We start from the raw sequence: 16,808 nt of genomic DNA, 5'->3' as shown, positions 1-16,808 counted from the left end.
CCCTTTTAATTTGGCAATGCCACAAAACGTCTCTCTCAGAGTAAATCATGAAACAAAAAACTCCGTTTCAAATTTTCCTTGCAAAAAGTTTCAACCGAAAATACACATGTAAATCTTCAAACTTTATTGACGCTCATGGCCACTTGGATAGCATCCCATCTCGCTTACTTAAGAACAGTTGGCAAGACAACTTCTCAGACTACCTTAACCACACAAAACGAGAACTTTCCTGTTGTTTTTAGCTTCACAAACTAGACGGGTCGACTAATATGTGTAAAGCTACAGAATATGAGATCACTTTCTTTTTTCAAAACGATGAAATGTAATGCCATCGCAATAAAAAGAAAACAGTCCAAAATGAGACACTGATTTGAATTCAAAATTGAATTCCCAAAAACTTGGAATCTATCAAAAAAGATTTCTCGTCGTATCATTAAGGAGATAAGTCGTCCTCACTGATCATCTTACAGTCAACATTGATACTGCTTGAAGTTAATTTTTCTAGTGCAAGTGCAACCTTCACAAAATATTTTACAAAAGAAGCTCCATCTTTTCCAGTACCTACATTACTGAACAGATGCCTAAGTTAATCCATAGATTCGATATGAAGTTTAGCGTCAATCTGATTTCGATATGTTGCAAACAATCAGGAGATGACAAATTCGGAGCAAGTCTGAAGGTTGGATTGGATCTAACAAAACTAACTTTGGAAAGTTCGTCTTTTTCATGGCCTGCAACCTATTTCCTCTCCGTTTGTTCTGACATTGGAGCCTGAATTATTATATTGGTCGTATCATCTGAAACTAGAAGGAGGTACATCAGTTTCCAATTTTTTCTCTCAAAAATTTCTCTTCAGTTTTGGAGGATTCCTTTGAATATTCTTTAGTTCACCCGGTATGACGCATGTAGTTTTCTGCTGCTGCAGTCCACATGGTGATTTCTCGGTGCCTTGTTTGGCTAACAACGACAAGGTGATAGCGGACGTTATGTTCAAGAAATTGTTGCCAATACAATATCAAATAGTGTTTTTTTGGCTACATTTATATGTTTATATCAAACGCCATAATGAGATAAGAACAAGTATATGCTCCCTGAAAGTTATAGATAGAATAGATCTAAAAATAGACTGCTGATGATTGATTGGTTTCTCTTTGTTACTAAGGTTGCGGCCTCTAGCTACCAAACATGAAAAGGAAGACAACAATTTGTAAGACAATTTGGTTTGCCAAACTTTGCTGGCATCATTGAGTTTTTCGGCAAACCCAATGATCCGCATTTGCGAATTCTACAACCAAATTTTAGTGCAGGGTCATCTATATAAGTAACCATGCGGAAAGATGTGTGAGATCAAGCCATACAAAGCCACAATTTCAACTTTCTAGGCAAAAATGTCTTCGATACAACTCTTCCTCATCCTCCTCTTGGTGGTTTCTCTCGAACCAATACAATCAATCCTATACGAGCCCTTCAAAAATGGAGACACTATTCGCGCCAGTGAGACTGGAGTTGTGGACTCAATAAGTCCTGGAGCACCAATCCCAGTACAGGGGTTTGAAGTCACTGACGAAAGCCCTGGGAACAGCAGGTTCAAGATCGAAATCGGTTTGACTTATGCTCTCCAAAGGCTCGAGCTTGCCTCCAACTTCGTATTGAAAATTTTTGACCAAAAACCAGCTGAGGGAAGGGGCTACATGGGAGTAAGCTTGGTTGTAGAGAGCTTTGCAGCATATGGCATTGGGAGCTATCCTGATGCAGTAGCCAGCACCACTGGGGACAACATTTACATAAACTCGGACTACATTCAGAGTTACGACGCTGCAGTACGTCCCGAATTTACTGGGATCCTCTACCACGAGAGCACACACGTGTGGCAATGGAATGGAAATGGCATGGCTCCAAGTAGCCTAATCGACGGAATCGCCGACTATGTGAGGCTGAAGGCCGGGTGGCCATCCAAGTACTGGCCGAAGAGAGGGTCCGGCACAAGATGGGATGACGGATTTGCGGTCACCGCATATTTTCTCGAGTATTGCGATAGCATCAGAGCAGGGTTTGTTGCTGATCTTAATGCTCTGATGAAAGATCACTATACTGATGCCTTCTTTGTGCAGTTGCTAGGCAAGACTGTTGATGAATTGTGGGATGATTACAAGTCATCATACCTGACCCTTGCCAAGACCGTTCAGTATGAGCTCATTGACAATTCAACTAGCCCTGGTAACACTAAGTTTGAGACCGACATCGGCGCGGGTTACGCCATCATGATCCTGCAGCTCGCCTCCGAGTATGTCATGAAAACCCTTAATCTAAGCATAGGCAAAGCGAAACCATACGAGAAAGTAACATTAATTGTCGAAAACTTTGTCAATATTGGGATTGGAAGTTATCCTTTTGCTGTGGCCAGCACTACGAACAGCAACATTCGCTTGAACTCCAACTACATCGAATACTACACTTGCGACGTGCGCGCCGAATACAACGGAATCTTGTACCACGAAAGCACGCGGGTTTGGCAATGGAATGGCAATGGTATGGCCCCAAGTGGACTCATCACTGGCATTGCAGATTACGTGAGGTTGAAGGCGGGGTGGCCGTCCCAAAGCTGGCCTGAAAGAGGTTCCGGTTCGGGTTCGAGGTGGGATGAAGGTTATGCGGTCACAGCCTACTTCCTAGAGTATTGCGACAACCTCAGAGAAGGATTCGTCACCGATCTCAATGCCATGATGAAGGATTACTACAGTAACGATTTCTTCGTGCAATTGCTCGGGAAAAATGTTTACGAACTGTGGTCCGAGTACAGGTCTGCCTACAAGAGCGATGCACCAGAACCAGGAACAACTGCATCACCACCTGCTCCATCGCTCTAGATAGATAATCATGTCCATACTAGTTGGACATTGTTGCTTTTGAGAATAAACACAGTTCGTTCTTTTACTCTCTGAATTAGTTGAACAATGATTAATGAACATTTTGACATTACATGCATTGAGCTATAGGGGTGACTACATGTCTACATCCTCCCGAAACTGTTCAGCCATGAATGCTTCTTCCATGGTTTAACCAAATCCACTTCATGGCTTGAGGGATACTGATGTACCTTCTTACAGAGTAACTAGATTGTTTTACTTACAGATCTAGAGAAGCATCCTGTGTAATGTAAGGTGTCTAAATAGCATGAAAAGGTAATCGAAAAACAAAACGGTTCGAGTTTGTGGGTTATTTAGATTTTGATTCGGATTTGCCTTAGTTGACCATAAAAAAGATTAAATGACTCGAGCAAATCTGATTAGTACTCCTCCCATGCTTATATGATTATTCTTTTTGGAATTATTTATTTCGTTCAACTCTTAAAGCAGAATAATTTAGTTACCGAAAATTTGACAACCAAAATCTTTCGTTTCAAGCAAATAAAATAGTAAGTCTTGGCGCCTGACATTTTCCTCCATTTACCCTTTGATAATCCAATTGGAGATTTTTTATGTGAAGGAAAACGTTGCTCAGAAAATATCTGCATAATGTGCATTCACGAAGTAATATCTATATATACAGTTTTCGAACAGGGGAAGACAACATCGGAAGGAAAAAAAGACGAGAAAAAGAAACCATGAACGTAGAAGAAGAGGTCGAGCGACTCAAAGAAGAAATCAAAAGATTGGGCAAGATCCAAGCTGATGGCTCTTACAAGGTGCACATTCTTTCCTTTGACCCTTTTTAACTCGATCTGTTTGCTCACCAACGTCAAATTCTCATTCTTTGCCACTGAAGCTGCCGACCCACCTCCTATTCTCGTTTCCATTTCAAGAATTTTAGATCTCCTGGAGCAATTTGATATGGGATCAGATTCAATTTTCCAATTATGCAAGTTAGGTGCGTGGCTGGACATCTGATCTGGAAAGAGAAATCAAGATGGATCATCTTTGATTCTTCGAGAATTCAAGCATATCATTTTAAGGGTGTGCCAAGATTCATCATGTACAGATGATATCTCGAAGATTCGTTTTTGGTGTTGCCATCGAAACTCTCGGGTGCCAAAACCAAATAGAAACATGCCCTTTTGTTCTTTTTGATTGAACTGATGGCATTTGAAGCTTGCGTAAATTTGGACTTAAAGCCACATTCCAAGTATTGCCTAGTATTGCTCAGCTTGCTTTTCTTGCTACATCAACATACCGGCTTTTTATGCGTTTTTCTATGGAAAAAAGTTTGGCTTTTATACCTAGATCTGCTGTAACTTGTTCCAATTGACTTGTACTCAGTAAGGATTCCAGCGACATATTCCAATTAAGTTAGGTCTATGATGGGCCGTTGGATGATTTGTTGAATGTTTCAGCACCTCGTTTGAACTTAGTTGCAGGTTGATTTTCTCTATCTAATTTGCAATTTGAGATAGAACACATCGGTGTCAGCCAATCTCACTTTCTGTAAATGTATTTTCATAACCATACGACTAGTAATCCTTAGAATGAAGCAAAGTAGGCTTTTAATTCATCCGGTTTCTTATCTTTTTTGTATCCTGTTGGCATCCATTTGTTACTATTCCCTCCTGTAGGAGCACAGGAAGTTCAAACAACAATCTGTGTCCTTAATAAGAAAATCGTGTCCATCTTGTATCCTTCGATTAGTAATTGAAACACACTTAAATTTGCCCACCTGGTGTTAGTTTCTTTACTACCCCTATCCAACTGAATCCAAAAAATTTAACTTCATTTTCTCTCTGGATAAACTTTCTATGGAGAACCTTTAACTAAGGAAAACTAGGAAATAGGCAGAGAAATGGAAATAGGTGTAATTGGGACGAGAGCTCAAGCTCATACCCAGATGCAGTATGTCCTCCACTTGAGGATGTGTAAATGTCATTCAGAAACTGAAAAGCCCTTGATTGATCCTTTTCTTCTTTTTGGTTAAGCAGTTTATACCTTGTTCACCCAACTTTAGCAGCAAAGTCCCAGACCTTTTCTTTTCAGCATTTTGTCATTGACATTGGAAATGGAAACCAAGCAGTTGTAAGAGATAGAAATGTTCTTAATGAGTTTAGGTAGTCCTGCTGGAATGAGCTACGGCTTGCACATGTACTGAAATATGCATATGAAGGTTGGTAAGAGACCTGATACGTGTCTTTGACCACTTTATTCTAGTGATGATGTGTGAAAGTTAGGCCTCATGAGATCTCAGTTGATATGTTAAGCTAAGAATTGCTGACTTTTGTCCTGCTGTTTTGCCATATCAAGACTGCTTTTACTTATGCAACTCTTCCGTACACCACCAACCTAGTATGAGATTCTAATGAAAAACAATCCAGTCGCCAAATTGACGTTGTTGCCTGTCTCAAGGTAACATTCGGCGTGCTATTCCATGATGACAAGTGTGCAAACATATTTGAAGCACTGGTTGGGACTCTAAGAGCAGCAAAGAAGCGCAAGTTTGTTACTTACGATGGAGAGCTCCTGCTACAAGGGGTCCATGACAACGTTGAAATCACTCTTAAACCCTCGCCACCAGCTGCGGCAGTGGCAACAAGCTGATGTTGATTGGTCCACCTGGCTCAGTCACGAAAATAATCACTACTGTGTTTTCTGTTATGTAATGGCTTGTATCTTATCTCGGATTGTATACATGTTCAGGAAAGTCAACATTGTGTTGGACAATTTCATCTGTCGTCGTTGCTCCTTGAACTCGATCTCAGTAAAACCAAATGCTATCTGAAGGGCATTTTGTCCTACTGTATAAGGGACCTATGTTGTGAAGAGTTTTATTTGTCGGTAAAGTAGCAGTGGTTTTTCTTGCTCGAGTGATTCTAAAATTGTTGCGTCTTCACTGAGAAGTACGGAATGGCTTTAGCCGGTGATTGGTTCCAACTTAAATATGAAATTTAACCTCCTATTTTAGGGGAAAATAAAATTATTCTTTCATGTCAGGATAACGCTTTAGATTCTCTGATCTTTTGTTCCCTGAGACAAAAAAAAAAAGAACAGAAATTCGTTTGGTAATGTCAGTCAATTTTGTTCTCTAGAACAAAAAAGTGATTAAGGAATAGATTTGGAACAGAATCAAGAAGTAAAAAAAAAAGTTGCTAAAAAAAAGTTGCTTTTTGATTCTAGGAACAAGAATAAGAAATACAAGAGATTTTTTTTTTCTTCTTTCCTGTTCTTCTTTCTTGGCCAGTGGCCGGCGAGGGCGTCGTGGCCCTCGCCGGCCACAGGAATGGGTCCCCCTAGCTGCTGAGGGTGAGGGCTAGAGTCGCCCAGGCCGCAAGGGTCCAGCCCTCGCCCTCTCCTATGGCCGGTCACCGGCCATGGCCGGCGACCCAGCCATGGCCAAAAAGGAGAAGAAGAAAAAAAAAAGAACAAAAAAAGAACAAAAAAATTAACATATTATTAATAAAAAGAAATTTGGTGCAGTTAACAAACGCATTTTTGTTCTTTTTCTATTCTAAGAATAAAAAGAAATTTTGGGCTGTTACCAAACGCTTTCAAATACTTAGAAATTGTTTCCGGGAACAGAATAAAAAAAAAATCATTTCTAAGGAGAAATTATTTCCGGGAATAAAATGGTTACCAAACATGCCCTAATACACCAAATGCCATCTTAGACTTTCTCAGTGATTATAAAAATGTTCATGAAGAAAACAGTAGGTGATTTATTCCAACTACTTGGGCAGGAACAAAATTACAGCTTTCATGTTATATTCGACAATTTGTGGTACAGGTTATAACTATCGAGCCAATTTGCAGTTTAAACGATTCATATGATACCTGACGTAGTTGCAAGATACTGATGGGAGGCATCCAACATTCCTCCCATCAGTAGCATAAAGGAGTTGAACCGAGCATAATCTGCAACTGGGAGGAACAAAGCATATATGCATAAGAGGAATGTTGAATAAGTGACAGGGCAAGATACTCTCCTTCAGATGATTTTCTAGAAGCACGAATCTCGTGCCAAGGATATGCCAAGAAAAGTAGTATTTAAACGATCAACACGAAACAAGTTTTCATGAAAAAGAGGATTAACAACGTCTTTGCATTTGCAGAGAAGATACAAATGGCTTCCAAACATTATGAAATCATGATGTTCCCATGGTTGGCATTTGGCCACATCCTTCCATATTTCGAATTGGCCAAAAGATTGGCTTCGAAGGGGATCAATATTTCCTTCATCTCTACTCCCAGAAATATACAGAGATTGCCTCCAATTCCTGATAACTTAATGGAAAACATACAGCTTGTCCAGCTTCCACTGACATCAGTCGATGGTCTGCCAGAGAATTCCGAGGCTACTATAGACTTGCAATTAGAGTGCACTGAGTATCTTAGGAAGGCCTGTGACAGGTTACGAGAGGCACTAGAGCAGCTCTTGTGCGAGATTTCACCCGACTTAATACTATTTGATTTTGTTCAATGCTGGATCCCACAAATAGCTGCCAAATTCCGTGTGCCTTCCGGATATTTTAGTGCATATGCTGCTTGTACACTTGCATTTTTAGGGCCGCCAGCAGAGCTCGAGTCATTTGGCCGGAGAAAGAAGCCAGAAGATTTTGCAGTAACTCCAGACTGGTTTCCTTTAACTTCACTGGTGTCTCAAGGTCGTCACCAGGCACAAAAGATGTTCAGGAATTTATATTTTCCTGATATATCCAGCTTATCAGGCAGCCAAAGGTGGGCAGCGACTCTACATGGTTGTGAATTTGTTGCTGTGAGAAGCTGCTCAGAGCTTGAAGGTGAATATCTAAACCTTCTTAGAGAACTCTACCAGAAACCTGTACTGTCAGTAGGTTTATTGCCACCAATGTCCAAGAACAAAGTATCTGATCAGGCAACTGGCTCAAATTGGTCACACATCTCCAAATGGTTGGACAAACAAGCTAGAAAGTCTGTAGTGTTTGTGGGATTTGGAACAGAATACAAAATGCCTCTGGAGGAAATCCACGAGTTGGCATATGGGCTCGAGCTCTCCAAGATGCCTTTCTTCTGGATCCTCAGGACGCCCGGTGGACTTGAGTTCGATATCTCTGAACTGCTTCCTGATGGGTTTCTGATGAGAACCTCAGAACGGAGTATGGTTTCAATAGGGTGGGCGCCGCAATTGGCAATCCTTGGTCATCCTGCTATCGGAGGGTGCCTATACCATTCTGGGTGGAGTTCTATCATTGAGTCACTTGGATTTGGTCATCCACAGATTCTGATGCCCATGGTAGATGACCAGGGCCTTAACGCGAAGCTGTTAGTGGAAAAAGGGGTCGGGTTTGAGGTGCCCAGAAATGAAGATGGATCATTTCACAGAGATGCAGTCGCCAAGTCCATCAGACTTGTGATGCTGGAAGATCAAGGAGAAGGATTGAGGGTGAAGGCAGCTCATATACAGAAAATTTTCGCTGACCAGGATCTTCACGACAGTTACATCAACAGTTTTGTAGAGTTCCTGTACAGCCGCAGAAAAGGATCATCACAGACCCGTGATAGCTAAAAAGACGTCATATCTTGGGAGAGAGGCATTAATGTCTGCATTATCGTTGAGGAATGGAGAGTTGTAGACTTCTAGTCCACGTAATTAGCAGTATGCCATTATAATGTATTAGGTATATGTTGTATTCTTGTTCTAGTTACAGAAGAGAGGGATCTATATATTGTGAATGAGGCACTGATAGTTGTTATCACACTTCAGTGACTTAGACAAAGCAAAATGCCAATCCTCAATCACGTATCATCTGATAAAGCTCAAGAGAAAATCGATTTAATTGCCCTATCGTTTAACATTGCACAAAAAGTTGGTCCTAATTTGGCATGCATTATACAGGAATTGCTGATTTATATTTAGTATAGTACATATTGAGTTTCAACCAAAAAAAAAAATACATATTGAGTGACTCGATCCCAAAACTGTAACAGGTAGAGTACCATAATCAGGAAACCCATCAGGTCAACACAACTGGGTTACCTAAACTTCATATCCAGGATTTACTTTTTGCTGAACATCTTCGTAGCTCTCCAATTCTTCAATGTCCTCCGGACTGCCCAAAAACAGTGGCAACCTTTGATGCAGCTTCACAGGTTGAATAGAAAGAATCCTACTTTTGCCGTCGGAGCCCTTGCCACCCGCCTGCTCTACAAGAAAACTTAAAGGATTTGCCTCATACACCAAACGGAGGTGGTCTCTAGGATTCATTGCCACGCCACCATACAGCAGAGTGCGATGAAAATCAGCCACCAGAGAGCATATATAACGTGCTGAATATTTCTTGGGGTATCTTCCTTTCCCTTGCCTAACAGTGTCGATATACCGCCTTAAACCATCCGGCCAATCAAAATATCTTGCATCATTTACAGAATAAATTTGCCCTGACACCAGAAGGGAAAATTTTTTTAGAAAAGCTTCCATTTTGGCTCCATAAAATTTCCTATTTAAGAATGTCTCAATCATCAATGCTGCATATTACTGGAAAATTCAGAGACAATAGTTGGAAAGAGGATCAAGTTCAGTCAGCATATATCACCCTTACCTGAAAAATGCAAAATCGTATAGAAATTTCCTTGGAACCATACATTTGGACTGCTGCTAATATGAATTTTTCAACATTATTAACTTCAGCTCTACTAGACTGATCATAAGATAGAATTACCTCTAGGAGGAATTTTAATATTTGGATGAGTTAGAATGAAGTCTCCTGTAGACTGATCCAGAGTAAAAGCATGTGTTCCGGAACCAAAGGTAGCACAGAGAATCGTGGCTGAAGAATAGAGAACATAAGCAGAAGCTACAAGCCTGGTTCCACTCTGCAGTGAGTTCAGCTGAGCCTTCTCATCTATAGGTAAATGATCAAGTTCCACGAGCCGATTATATATGCCGAAAATTGATCCTGTGGGAATGGATGCGTCAATGTTCCTAGAACCATCTAAGGGATCCGTTACCACAACAAATGGGCCATCATCAGCTATCCAAACTGGAGTATCATCTTCTTCTGAAGCCATGACAGCAACTTTTCCAGAATTCTTTAGAGACGACAAGATAATTTCATTCTGCGCAATGAAGACACAGCCATCAGACATGTTTTGTCTCTCTTATTAGTAACTATATAGTCTTGAAATAACTGATGTTACGGTTAACAATACGACTGCACTCAAACATCATCATCATGAAGATCAGCAATCTAGACCAGCTTCTTACAGTTGCAAGCAGTAGGAGCTAGAAGGCTAGAGTCAGATCGCTTCTCAACCAGTGGAATCAAACATCTGTTCCATCCCAAGTTTAAGCAGACTCTTTCGGAATATACAAGGGCTACCTCTTAACGCCATGTCAATATGGGGTAGTTACCAAGCTAGCCAGCCCCCAACCACTAAATTATGGCAACTTTATTGTCCCCAAAACATTGGCAATCAGTTCAGAACTTATTTTCTAGCTGTCAATCACAATGAAATTTGATCACGCCGCACGTAGCAAATTTTTTTTTACAGAGTGCCCATTTGCCAAAGCAACCAAAAACCAATGGTGGAATTTGCCCCTGCTACAATATAATCGGTTCAGTTACGAGCCAAATTCTGTAGCTTGAGTTCAACTTTGCCTTGCCGAAAGTTGATGTAACTTCAAACTTTGACAAAGAAAAGTATGGCGCTTTCATCTCACACAAAAGTCCAGAAGATATGCTTCATAAATTTTTCAAGCTGACTTCTACAACATAAATTTTCAAGCTTTTGATTGACATGTTTAAGCGATGTGACAAAGTCCTATTCATAAGCACCATCACATAGAAACCTCCTGAAATCTGCAAATTGAGTACTTGACTCCAACAAGTGACATCGACAGGTATCATGATCGCACACATAAGCTGCACCCAACGAAAAAAAAACACAGATTGAGCTGGACAACTTCACTCACAGAGACGATGTCCAGAGGCTTTGGGGCATCTCTGCCTGATTCACCCCCCACCCCACCAACAAGACTTGCTTGCTTTCCCAAGCTGGAATTGAAAGGAGAAGCCACAAGAGAAGCAACCCTCTTGCAAGCATACTGTATGTGATCAAACAGCAGCACCACATCATCTCCCACACCAATCCCCGCCTTACCCAAGAACTCTACCAATGTGCGGTATTCATTACGGCTCTCCGTTGCACCTCCGGCCACGCGGCACCTCACTGACAACCCAGGAAAAGAAGCCATTTTCGGGGCGCAAAGCCCGTTTCTTGGAGGAAAGTTTGGCAGTGTACGAAAATTCTGGGTCTTGGGAATGAAAAGGAGGGACTTTGGAGAGGTCGATGGAAATGGGTATTCGAGGGTCGAGGATAATCGCATAGTAATAGTCTCGAGGACTGAGAATAAATGAAGGGTCAAATCAAGATCCTCGATGTGGTGGCTACATGGGAAGTACAAGAACACTCTTTCTTTCGGAGTTTCGATAGACGAAGGAGAAGATTGTACTTGGTTTAAAGTTGAGATGGAGATGATTCTATTCGCAAAATGGATAAATGGAGAGTTTCTGGTGGTGGTGGCGGCAGACTGTCGGTGGCCCAGGCGACGGTCAGCAGCAGCAGCAAGCAAGCAAGTGCTGCAGATTATCTTGGCAGCAATTGGTAGCAGAAGACCAAGGTGGTTCCAAAATTTTTTTCTTTTATCTTTTTCTCGTTAACTTTTTTCATCTCTGTCTTTTAATTTTTATTAACAGAAAATTGGCAATAAAAATATTATTAATCAATAATTTTTTTTAATGAGAAGTATATAAATTATCTAATTTCGATTAACACATGTGTCTATTAGAAAAGCCTTATCAAAAAAGGATATTTTTTTATTTAGATTAACACCGAATTTCTATTAATACTGGTGTCTATTCGAGAATTTAGAAACGAGGCAGAGGATGATCGAATGCATGATCTCACGGATTGGAGCAATGCACTAAAACATGTGTGTCGGCCTCTTCTTCCTACTTCTTCCTACATAATGGTCTTCGTTAAATAATCATTTATTCCAATTACAAAAATAGTCATTCATGATCACAACTTTGAATTAATTATTTCAATCAAATAAGAGACATTTTCTTTTGTTGTACAAATTTCTTATGCCGCTAGAAAGGTGAGACCAACTTTAGAATAGTGTATTGGATCTTTTCCTAAAATGGGAAAACTTTAGAACATTGATTCACATCTCTGTATTAATGTGGATTTTTTTTTCTGTAAAAAAGATAATGAAGAGGCTCCTTTTATGATAACATTAAGAAATATGGTAATACAAATGTGAGGGAAAAAATTGAAAATTGGGTGAGGCAACAACAGTATCCTTCCAACTTGATCAAACAGCCCTACTGCCCATTTTATTTCATATTTCATCTCAGGATTCAAATAAAAAAATAAGATAATGACACGAACAATCCTTGAACTTTAATTCAATGTATAATTTAGCCATTGAACTTTTAATTTGTTCAATGTAGTGCCTGAACTTTAACCTAATGTTCAATTTGATCGAGTTTAAGAACTAAATTAAACATGTACCAAAAATTCAAAAACGATATTGAATAAATTAAAAATTGAAGAACCACATTAAATATTAGAATAAAATTTAAGAATTATATTAAATAAATTAAAATTTTATGAATTAAATTATATATTGAGTCAATATTCAGAGATCGTTTGTGTCTTTTTCCCTAAAAAAAATCATGCTTTGCTTTAATCTAGAAGATCACAGCACGGACAAGGCGACAAGGTTAGGTTGGAGGGCCGCTCACGCTTGAATTTTTATCCTAGTTTATCTTGTCCTAACGTCAGCACATGAACACCCCTTTTTGGCTTTGCGAGAAAAAAGTTGGGAAGATTTTCTCTGTCTCTGCTTGATCTTCTGTGATTCATATGACCCTTCTCCGTGGCTCTTCCTATATTCCTCTCGGGTAAAAGAAGAGCAAGAAAAGGGAGAACCATGGTGTCTCCGACGGTTGATCTACTCAAGAGCGAGCTTCCACTCGAGCAAGAAAGCGCGGTCTTGGGTGAAGATGGAGAGACGGGGCTTGTTCTTGTGGACATCATCAATGGCTTTTGCACTGTTGGTGCTGGAAATCTTGTGAGTAAAGCTTAAGCAGTGTCTCTTGTTAGCTCATTTTTTTACGATATGACTATGCTTTTGGATGCAGCATATGAAGTTTGTGCCTAGATATCTATCATGAATCGATGATTGATGAACTAAGGGACGTTTGGCAAGTGTTGATCAATGAGTGAGCCTCATCAAGAACTGTCATTTGTTATATATTTATAATTGGTTTGCACACGTTTATATAATTAATGTGCCAAGGGACGCATGGCAAGTGTTTGTGTTGATGTCTATGTTATATATACTGGCTGGTTGCATACTTTTTCTTGGTTTATATGCTCATGGGTTTGGGTTTTCCATAAAAAAAACTAGTCGAAATCTGCCCAAAGTTTTGGTCTTCACTGTGGTATTTGAAGATCTTGAGAGCTGATCATTATGTGTTTGGTATTTGCTGTTCGTAATTTAGGCTCCCAGAGAGCACAACGAGCAGATCTCGAGCATGGTAGAAGAGTCTTCGAGGTTGGGCAGGTTGTTCTGCGACAAGAAATGGCCTGTTCTCGCATTTCTTGATTCTCACCAACCCGACAAGCCTGAGGACCCTTATCCTCCTCACTGCATCACTGGCACTGATGAATCGAATCTGGTCCCTGGTAAGCTCTCCAGCATCTTATGGAATAACCTGGAGTTAGCTAGTTTGATCTATGCGCATGTTCATTCGGTAGAAATGAACACATTGATCGTGTGGTGGTATCATCTAGTTCAGTGATCCTTGTTCTGAGAATGAATGAGATAGTGGCAGTAATTACTAATCTCTCCCACGCCCGCATGCATGCAAGCACATATTGATCGGTTTTGTCAAATTGCAGCTCTGAGATGGATAGAGAAAGAACCAAACGTGACGATCAGGCGCAAAGATTGCTATGATGGGTATTTAGGCTCATTTGAGAGCGACGGCTCCAACGTGTTTGTGGATTGGGTAAAGAAGAATCAGATCAAAACCGTGAGTACTCCGTGATCTATTTTTCCCTTTTCCCATTACATCCAGCAGAATTGGCCTCCCTAACTGAAGGAGGAGTTCACCATACCATAGCTTTGACTCTAAAGTAACCATTTTTGTGGTGTGTGAAGATGCTGGTGGTTGGGATATGCACGGACATATGCGTGCTGGACTTTGTTTGCTCGACCTTATCAGCTAGAAACCTCGGCTTCCTCAAACCGCTGAAGGACGTAGTAGTGTACTCGCGGGGTTGTGCCACCTTCGACGTCCCTCTCCATGTTGCCCGAAACACGAAAGGAGCCATGGCTCATCCGCAGGTACCATCTCGCGCTATGCCCCTACATGCCATTCTGTAACTTGCGTGCATACTTTCGACACGCTTTCGAAACAAAAGCATCGGCTAAAAGACATGCCTTATGCTCGATCAAATTGGTCTTTGGCAGGAACTGATGCATCATGTAGGCCTGTACATGGCTAAGGAAAGAGGAGCCAAGATAGTTGATCAACTGTGGCTGGATGGAAAGGAGGCGCCATAAGCCCATCACAGTTTGTGTAGAAATAAGAACATATCATCTGCCACACAATACTACATGGCCCCCGTGTGTAATGTTCCTGTTCATTCCATGTCGGATCGAGTTTCTTGGAGACATACGATAAAATAGGAACAACGGAGAGCAGTTTAGCGCAGACCCCACCCATTTCATGTCCGGTAGAAGCTTGGAGCAATAAGTGTATAAGTGGACACTCGATAGAACATGATGGAACGTGTTGTGCTTATGTTTTTAGTCTTAATTTGATCATGTGCCATACTTCTAGTTCTTATATGAGGCGCTTCCGGGTATCGTGTGGAAATTATGGCACTCCATCTCGTATGCAAAGTGGCTGGTTATTTCTGATTTACCGTTTATAGGCAATTTACGGACTTAAAAGGTAATTTACAAATCATAAGATAATTTTTGCATTTTCCAATATTTAGGAATCTATAGAAAACTTACGATGGTGAAAGTTATTTTACGAACACAAAATATAATTTACATACATCATTTTGCATTTATGATATAATAAGGTACGTTACGATGATTAGATTTTATTAGCAATTCACTAGCAATTTACTATAAATAAATATAATTACGATCGTCAACAATTAGCATTAACTCAATTTACTGATCACAAGAGGAATTACTACGTTTAAGATGAATTAAATCTTATAAGGTCAATTGAGTGAATGTTAATTGTTGATGATCGTAATTATAAGGTCAGCAACTGATGGTTCACAATGGTCAGTAACTTTCCATCATTAATAGTAAATATCTTTTATAATACTTAACAAGTCAATGCTATCACCCAGTAACTATCCAATAATATTGTAATTTTTCTCGGTAGGTCATAACTTACAACTCCTATTGTTAGTCATTATACCTCCATAACTGAAATTTGTTTGAAGTCCTATAGCTAGTACTTCCCCTTTTGGAGTAGTAACTTAGCTATAGAGTTCGTAAAATAAAAATGCTATCATTTGGTAATTAACCAATACCATAGTAACTAACCACGAATTATCGTAAGCCATAGAACCTATAATCAATAATCGTAAATCACCTATCAGTTCATGTAAATTACACTTAGTAATCTACCTTTACGAAAGTATAAAAATCTAATTTCTGGTCAAAGAACCCATTATGGCAAGAGATTTCAAGTCAAGTCACTCGGCTAGATTGAACATTATTAAGATTAGCTATGAGAGATAAAATAATATACAAACAATTTAATTAGTAGCTACTTTTATTAAATTAAAATTAATTCAAATAAAATTAAATTTATCGGTAATCTTCATTAAAAATAAACTATTACTGATAGATAAATAATTTTTTTGTTAAATTTTACGTAAATAATAACAAAATCTCTAACACGAGTTCAGATAATAATAACTAGAATTCTTGCACATGCAAGATTGTGCACATTTATAACTTAAATTATGGAACCTTCGAACGTTCTATTTGATTCCTAAATTTAAAATAGGCTTAGACCAAGTAAAATGAAATTTAAATATAGCGAGAAGAAACAAGAATGAGAAAATGAATGAGAGATGTAAGTAATATATTCGATGGTAGATATGCAGATCCATTGCATGAGAATGAGAATGAGAAAGTGGCAAAAGAGATTGAAGTAATAAAACCCAAGGATAGTTAACAATTTTGAAATTCACATTTTGGTCCACAAATAATACATATCTAAGTTAAGATATTAAAGAATATTCATGGGAAAATAAAGGGATTTGATTGTCTAAAATGAAGGATGGGAACCCTCTTCCAATAATTATAGATACTATACGTAGATTAGATAATTAGCTTTATGATAAATAAGGGTAAACAACATAAATGGTAATGTGGTCCCAAATTTTTAAATTTGTTTAATATGATCTTTGAACTTTAGACTAATGCACGATGTCGTTCCTGAGCTTTTAATTTGTTAAATATGATTTTTAGTACATGTTCAATTTAGTCACTGAATTGTATGAAAATGTTCACTGTTGTCCTTCTAATCATTCAAGTTCAGGGACAATATTAAATATTTTCATACAGCCTAAGGATTAAATTGAACATGTACTAAAAGTCCAGAGACCACATTAAATAAATTAAAAATTCGGGTACGACATTATACATTGGGCTAAAGTTCAAGAATCACATCAAACAGATTTAAAGTTGAGGGACCACAGTTCATATATCATTTGTGTCATCACCCCATAGATAATATACCTAGATTATGACATTGGTCATAATGTAAAAATTAGCCTAATTTTCAGTTCTTTTTA

The 16,808-nt window shown here is 39.2% G+C and overlaps 4 protein-coding genes across 4 annotated transcripts; 3 read left to right on the top strand and 1 right to left on the bottom strand.

Moving 5' to 3' along the window:
* Positions 1–3,531: 3,531 nt before the first annotated feature.
* On the top strand, positions 3,532–5,744 carry LOC115679766 (costars family protein). Its single transcript, XM_030603466.2, has 2 exons — positions 3,532–3,685; positions 5,331–5,744. The coding sequence occupies exons 1-2, from the start codon at positions 3,605–3,607 to the stop codon at positions 5,520–5,522; spliced, it is 273 nt and encodes a 90-aa protein (XP_030459326.1). The 5' UTR covers positions 3,532–3,604; the 3' UTR covers positions 5,523–5,744.
* A 1,135-nt stretch (positions 5,745–6,879) lies between these two features.
* On the top strand, positions 6,880–8,644 carry LOC115679739 (UDP-glycosyltransferase 91C1-like). The gene has a single exon (XM_030603431.2). It carries the CDS (start codon positions 6,994–6,996, stop codon positions 8,461–8,463), a length of 1,470 nt encoding a protein of 489 aa, XP_030459291.1. The 5' UTR covers positions 6,880–6,993; the 3' UTR covers positions 8,464–8,644.
* A 36-nt stretch (positions 8,645–8,680) lies between these two features.
* On the bottom strand, positions 8,681–11,554 carry LOC115679740 (fructose-1,6-bisphosphatase, chloroplastic). The gene is made up of 3 exons (XM_030603432.2): positions 10,870–11,554; positions 9,617–10,013; positions 8,681–9,335 (listed from the first exon to the last, which is right to left on the bottom strand). The coding sequence occupies exons 1-3, from the start codon at positions 11,281–11,283 to the stop codon at positions 8,935–8,937; spliced, it is 1,212 nt and encodes a 403-aa protein (XP_030459292.1). The 5' UTR covers positions 11,284–11,554; the 3' UTR covers positions 8,681–8,934.
* Positions 11,555–12,782: 1,228 nt separating this feature from the next.
* Positions 12,783–14,686, top strand: LOC115679558 (nicotinamidase 1-like). The gene is made up of 5 exons (XM_030603171.2): positions 12,783–13,035; positions 13,469–13,652; positions 13,869–14,002; positions 14,131–14,316; positions 14,443–14,686. Exons 1-5 carry the CDS (start codon positions 12,895–12,897, stop codon positions 14,533–14,535), a joined length of 738 nt encoding a protein of 245 aa, XP_030459031.2. The 5' UTR covers positions 12,783–12,894; the 3' UTR covers positions 14,536–14,686.
* The last annotated feature ends 2,122 nt before the right edge of the window (positions 14,687–16,808 follow it).

The sequence above is a fragment of the Syzygium oleosum genome, unplaced genomic scaffold (genome assembly GCF_021117445.2).
Source record: "Syzygium oleosum isolate NSW1041296 unplaced genomic scaffold, Sole_v2.1 Sole_v2.52, whole genome shotgun sequence".
NCBI classification, from domain to species: domain Eukaryota; kingdom Viridiplantae; phylum Streptophyta; class Magnoliopsida; order Myrtales; family Myrtaceae; genus Syzygium; species Syzygium oleosum.
Note: the sequence above shows the minus strand (reverse complement) of the source record. Positions and strands in the feature narration are given on the sequence as shown.